This window comes from Nannospalax galili, unplaced genomic scaffold (assembly GCF_000622305.1).
Source record: "Nannospalax galili isolate Female #2095 unplaced genomic scaffold, S.galili_v1.0 scaffold441, whole genome shotgun sequence".
NCBI classification, from domain to species: domain Eukaryota; kingdom Metazoa; phylum Chordata; class Mammalia; order Rodentia; family Spalacidae; genus Nannospalax; species Nannospalax galili.
In genome coordinates this window covers 9,185,961-9,193,133 of record NW_008348089.1, presented here as the reverse complement: position 1 = coordinate 9,193,133, position 7,173 = coordinate 9,185,961, and the positions used below count along the sequence as shown (strand labels likewise).

Here is a 7,173-nt window from a genome sequence, read left to right as displayed (position 1 = left end):
GCATCTTAGCTCTGGAAATTGTTATTGAATATGTCAATGCTGTTGTAATGAAATGCTTCTTCTAATTATATGGTTATTAAATAAATACTTTAAAAAATTTTTTAAAATGAACTTTTGAAAAAAGAGGAAAATAAAATTTTAAAAAATTAAAAAAAAATAGAGGGAATTGTATCAGTCCAAAAACCTACTGGAAAATTACATATACAATATTCAACTACATGAGTCTGTGAGTATAGCTGATGAGTACGTAAGAAGAAATAGTGCCAAATACAAGAAACCTTCCTTTGAGTTGTTAACAGGGTTGTAGTCCAAGAGATTCCAAAAATTATGCAGGCCATTGCTTGATTACCTCCCAGAATGTGATGGTAAGACCTTATTGCTGAAGACAGGACATAGTTTGAACACAGGGTTTGGAGCAATGGAGCTGGAACTGACCTGGAAGCCACCTCCCCTGAATGTAGCTCTCATAGTTTTGGAGAGCACTATGCAAGCTGGTAAGGAAGAACATCAATCAATGTCCAACCCCAGCTTCAAGGCCTAAAAACCACATTGATGATCAGCACAGCAAACGACATTGGTGCAGTAGTGGCACTTTTATCTGGGGGGTAATCAACAGCTACTCAATTAGTCTTAAAGCTCACTCAATGGGAGGAAACTCATGTCTGGTACTGTAAACCTAGCCAAATACACATATCTGGAGAGGTCATAGATCTTAGAGAAAAACCCCAAAACTCTCACATCCCTAGACAAATGTAATTTCTTACTATGTGCAAAATATGGATCCTTAAATTTACAGACAAGTATCCCAGTCACCACCCATCAAAGTAGCTTCTTTTTCAACAGACAGAGATTATTACAGAGTTACACCACTGGTCACACACAGATATTGTCTGTGAATTGCTCAAGCCTAAGTGGCACATCTAGGATGCAGCCTCTCACCTAAGACTCATGGAACATAGAACAAGGGATGAAAAGAACACTAACGCATCTTTCAATTCTCATCAATGAAGCACTCTCATGCAAAGAGGGCCAGGAACACAAAAGGCCACAAATTGACAGAGAGAGAAAGAGAGAGAGAGAGAGAGAGAGAGAGAGAGAGAGAGAGAGAGAAAGAGTCAGCAGAGTGTGGGTCCTTGGACAGGACACCTACACTGAGGTCCACCCACCCGGGGCTCAGGGACCATTGCAGAAGAGGAGGGTGGAAAGACTGTAAAAGCCAGGGAGGAAGTACATGACCATATGGAAATAGTCCTATAAGCACTAGGGACCCTTCTCATACAAACTTACAGCAATGGTGTCAGCATGCACAAGACCCATGCAAACTTACGTAGACAAAAACTTAGCACAGAACTGTGGAAATGAACAGCAAGCCCCAATCTTAGTTGAAGAATTATTGGCAGCTGATTATTGCTTGGTGAGGAAGAGCTTATCTTCTTGAAGGGAGAGACCCTAGATAGGTTGACTAAACCCTGGTGGATGAATTTGCACTGAGGGACATCTTGGGACACTAACTTTACATAATAAGCCTTAATACAAATGACAGAATGTATGAACTCCAGTGGGAGGAGGGCTATGGGAGGGTCCAAAGGGGAAGGGAGAAAGGGGTATAAAGATGATTTTATGTATGAAATACACAAAACTTTAATAAAATTTTTAAAAAAGAAGAGAACTGCCTCACCTCTACAAACAAACAATACAACAATTGACAACCCATGAAACTAAAAAGCTTCTTAACAGCAAAAGACACCATCGTTCGAGTGAAGAGGCACCCTACAGAATGGGAAGAAAAAATCTTACCAGTTTTACCTCTATATAAGGTTAGTATATAGAATATACAAGGAACTCAACAAACTAAACATCAAAAAACCAAAGAATCCAATGAAAAATTGGGGCAAGGAGATGAACAGAATTCTTTAAAGATGAAATACAACTGGATGAAAAATATTTTTTAAAATGTTCAACATCAGGGTGAAGATGGGGGGAGGGGAGGTCTAAATTTTATTAAGATCTATTATATGAAATGCACAAAACAATAAAAATATTAAAAATAAAATGTTCAACATATTTAGTCATCAGGGAAATACAAATTAAAACCGCTTTGAGATTTCATTTTACCCCACTCAGAATGGATGAGATACAAAAACAAACAATGCCAAGTGCTGGTAAGGATGTGGAGAAAGGGGAACTCTTATCCACTTCTGGTAGGAGTGCAAACTGGTGTAGTCATTGTGGAAATCAGTGTGGAGATTCCTCAAAAAGCTCAAAATTGATCTATCATATGATTAATATGATCAATATATACTACTCTTGGGTATATACCTGTCCTGGTTTCTTCATTGCTGTGACAAAACACTCTGACCACTACCAACTTAGGGAGGAAAGGGTTTATTCAGCTTACATCTCTCAGGTCGCAGTTCATCAGGGAGCCCAAGGTAGGAACTCAGGGCCGGAACCTGGAGGCAGGAGGTGGAGCACAGGCCATGGAGGAATGCTGCTTACTGGTTTGCTCCCCTGGCCCCTGCTCAGCCTGCTTTCTTATGCAACACAGGCCCACTTGCCAAGGGGTGGCACCACCCACAGTGGGCTGGGTCCTCCCACATCACTTATCAAGAAAATGCCCCTCAGATATGGCCACAGGCCAGTCCAATAGAGGAAATTCCTCAACTGAGGCTCCCTCAACCAAGGTGTGTTAAGTTGACACTAAAGCTATCCAGCACAATACCCAAAAGACTCTGTATCTTCCTATAGAGATACCTGTTCATGGGTGGCACCACCCACAGTGGGCTGGGTCCTCCCACATCACTTATCAAGAAAATGCCCCTCAGATATGGCCACAGGCCAGTCCAATAGAGGAAATTCCTCAACTGAGGCTCCCTCAACCAAGGTGTGTTAAGTTGACACTAAAGCTATCCAGCACAATACCCAAAAGACTCTGTATCTTCCTATAGAGATACCTGTTCATCTTCATTGCTGCCTTTTTCATAATAGCCAGAAACTGAAAACAACATAGATGTCCATCAACTGATGAATGGATAATGAAGGTGTGGTACATATACACAATGAAATTTGCAGGTAAATGGATGGAACTGGAAGCAATCATCCTGAGTGAGGTAATCCAGACCCAGAAAGACAAATGTTGCATGTTCATTCTCATAGTTGGATGCTAGCTTTAAAATCTTAGATATGCATGTTTCAACTAGAAAATCCAGAAAGGTCAGGAAATTAATAAATGGCCATGCGGGGGTGGGGGTGGAGGGTGGCTTTGGGGCAGGGGAGATAGAATGCAGTGACATAAAAGGGGAAAGGGAAATAGAGTAGGAAGAGATAAATGAGGTTAAGAGTGGGAAGTATGGGGATGGACAGCTAACACTAAAGACCTTTAGAAAAAGCCATATGGAAACCTACCACTATAGAAGCTTCTTACAGTACATACATAGACATTATAAAAAGAGATTAAAGGGAATTACCTTATAACAGAGAACTCTGCTCCTACTAGACACCATAGACTAACAAAATAAAACCCCAGTGCCAGAAATGGACTCCCTTTCTTGAAGCTGTTGACCAAGGTTCCCAAAGACCATCAACAATAATGACCATTGCCCCTGCTCTTGGTTACCCACCGAAACTGGATGGTAGGACCCTATTACTGAAAGCACTGCATGCGTGAGCTATGGAACAAACAAGGAGATATCGAGCTGGTGCTGACTTCAAAGTCTCAACTCTACCAGCTAGATTTCATATTTCTTGAAGGTCAATGCATGCTACCAGAAGAGAAAAATAATCATCAGCCTTCCCAGTTGTGAATCCTGCAACAACTGGATGAGTAGCATATATGTGCCCACTGGGGCAACAGTGGCAAGGATATTATGGCAGTAACCAACACTTTCTAATAGGACTTAAGGTCCATTCATAAGATAGAGCCCATATCTGACATTGATATCAAGCCTAGGAACCTGAGGCCAGACATGACACAAGCCATAGGGAAGAGCTTGATACTACATTCTGCTAAATAGATACAGTATTAAATTGACTTTTAATGACTATTGTCATACCCATAGATTAATTCATTTCTCAGTTTTCACCAGAGAAGTTTCATTATGCAGCAGAAGGTGATTAACACAGAGGCCCACAACTGGCCAACATACTGAGAATAAGAAGCTGCAGAGTGTTTATTCCTGAATAGAACACCTATATCCAACTTCTGCTTCCCAAGGCTCAGGGATCATTCCAGAAGAGGGAATGGAAAGACTGTAAGAGTCAGAGGTGACAAATGACCATAAGGGAAGACAGTATTTCAGACAACTAGGCAGTTACTTATATGAACTGACAGCAATGATGAGAGCATGCACAAGTCCCACCTAAGATCAGGCCAAACATAATTGCAGCATTGACATGGGGAAGTGAGTAAGAAACCCTCAACTCTACCTGAGGAAATATTGGCACATGATGGCACCTGGGAGGGGGAGAGTCAGTCTCATTTAAGCATGAGAGTCTTGGTAAGTTGAACAAGCTCCAGTGGATGGACCCACACCAAAGGGCATTTGAGGACACAAACTCAACTACAGGTATATTTTATATACATAATATATATGTTATATATATAAAACTAGAATCCATGAATATGTTATATATGTCATATATATTAGACTCTAATATGTATATATGTATATATGTGTGTGTATGTATATGTATATATGGGGGGACATGAAATCAGATGGGTTAGTAAGGGGGTTGCAGATAGGGGAGGGGTTTGAATATGATCAAAATTCAATTAAAAATTTAAAAATGAAGTTCAATGTCATCCTCAGCTACATAGTGAGTTTAAGATCAACCAGCCTAGGACACATGAGATCCTGTCTCAAAGAATAAAGCAAAACAAAACAAAATACACCAATACTTTTATTCGTAACAGGAAGAATTGCATTTGGGGGACTACTTTTAAAGGGGATCAGGATGCTGTGGAAAGAATTTACACTGGCATTGTATATATTTAGACCGTTCTAAAACAAACTATTTTCTAGTTACTACTTAATCCCACTCAATATGGTCACAAAAAATAAACTAGAATGGTTTTGAGACCTTGGTTCACTGTTCAGTTCTAATGAAATAGAACCTGCACATGTAAAAATCTCAAACTCAAACACTATGGAATACTAGGAGAACAAAAAACAGTTTGGTAAGAGGAGCTAGCCAACAAATTAACTTTAAAAAATTATTTACAAAGTCAGGCGTGGTAGCTCACAGCTTTAATCCCAGCACTTGGGAAGCAGAGACAGGTGGATCTCTGAGTTCAAGGCCAGCTGGTCTACATAGTGAGTTCCAGGACAGCTCCGGCTACAGGGAGACCCTGTCTCAAAAAGACCAAAAAGAAACATATATATGTAGTATATGAGTGTATTGCTTACATGTCCCTTGTCATGCAGTGCCTGTAAAGGACAGAAGAGGGCCTTGGATCCCTTAGAAATGGAGTTAAGACCATTGAACCATCTACCTAGCGCCCCACCCCCCACCCCTACCCCATTAACTTGTTTTACACACTTAGCGTTTGAAATTGTTTGGAAAAGAAGGTTGCTCAAAAACGGGAATCAGGACACTCAGCTAACTGTTTGGAAAACAAAATCAAGACTTTGCCTTTGAACTTTAAAATCTTGGGCTGGAGAGATGGCTCAGTGGCTAAGAGCATTGTCTGTTCTTGCAGAGGTCTGGTGTGTGATTTCCAGCACCCACATGGTGGGTAACAACAGTCCTAACTCCAGTTCCAAGGGATCTGAAGCCCTCTTCTGATCTTTGCGGGCACTACACGACAGGGGCACAATTATACACATGCAGACATTACACTCATATACACAAAATATAAATAATAAACAAAATATTAAAAAGTAATATGTTAGTCCTGCATGGTGGTGTATGCCTTGTGATCCCAGCACTACGAAGAAGAGGCTGAGGCAGCATTCCAGGCACGCCTGGGGTACGTAGCAAAATTCTACCTCAAACAAAGAAGCAAAACAAACTATAAAGATGAGCATATTTAAACAATCTTGGAACGTGTATAGCTTTCTAACCTAACAGAAAACCCGTATGCCCTTTAAAGAGGGGGGGGGAAGACTATAAAAACCTTTCAATTAAGCACAAGAAATAGTATCAACAAAAAGTGAGAAAATACATCACACGTGACAGGCAAAAAGCTATTCTTAATATTCAAACGTCTCTTTTAAATAGTTAAAAGTTTAGCAACTCAATTTTTTAAACCAGGCAAAGATAAAAACACAGCTTACCAATAAATGAATGAAAATACCAATAGGAACCTGAAACGTCACTCAGTTTCACTCAGGTTAAATGCAAAACAAACTACAGGGTAAACTAGCATTTTCTTCACCGACGGGTGAAATTTCAAAAACTAAGAGTGTGAACGTTTACTTTTCTCCATCTGTAATACCAGAGCCTCAGCATCGGACATAATGGGACCTGAAAGAAGCATAAATGCATGAAAGTCAAAGAATTGGGAGAATATTAACGGTATTCTCTAGGGCTAACAGAATCGGGACAGGTGCATTCTTCAAAGGTGTCGCCTGTGAGGACCTGCATAAAGGTGAGCGCGCCCATCCACACGGCCAGCAGGGCAAAGGCCGGGAAAGGCGGAGCAGGGACCCCAGACCGCCTGCTTACTTGGCTTCTCCTTGCCCTCCGCGGGCATCAGATGCATCTCCACCCCCGCCCCGCCGTGCGGCAGCACAGCCAGGCGCCCCCGCGAACAGCACATCTGGCGCGTGGCGTGGGCTCTGCGGAGCAGCGCGCGGTGCATGCCCGGGGAGCCGGGGAAGAGCCAGAGCTGCGCGCTGGGCGGCTGCTCCAGCGCCCCAGACGTCCGGAGCCTTCTCCGCACCATACCCGCTGCTCTGTGGTCCCCAGCGCAGAGGAAGGACTCCAGACCGAGGCCAGTGGGCGTCTGCCCTAGCGCCGCCCCCTCGCTCCTCACTTGTTGCCCAGGGCTGGGCAGAGACTCAAGTGGGAAACGAAAGTGATTTGGTTTCAGGACACAGAAACGAAATAGAAAGGAAAAAGACACTGGACTGATTGTAGAGGCTTGTAAAGGCTGGAATCTACCTCTAGGTGGAGACACTCCCTTGACTTTTTTGTTGGTGTCTTGTCTGGTCCTGGTCCTGGTCCTGGTCT

At 42.2% G+C, this 7,173-nt stretch overlaps 1 protein-coding gene across 2 annotated transcripts in view; it reads right to left on the bottom strand.

Annotated features, from left to right (window-relative positions):
• The window catches only part of Herc5 (HECT and RLD domain containing E3 ubiquitin protein ligase 5), a 60,665-nt gene extending 53,763 nt beyond the window's left edge, over positions 1-6,902 (bottom strand). For both annotated transcript variants that reach the window (XM_008844671.3, XM_029569085.1), the window contains exon 1: positions 6,667-6,902. In XM_008844671.3, the coding sequence (XP_008842893.1) occupies positions 6,667-6,886 (220 nt within the window). In that variant the 5' untranslated portion in view covers positions 6,887-6,902. The remainder of the gene's footprint in view (positions 1-6,666) is intronic.
• Between the last annotated feature and the right edge of the window lie 271 nt (positions 6,903-7,173).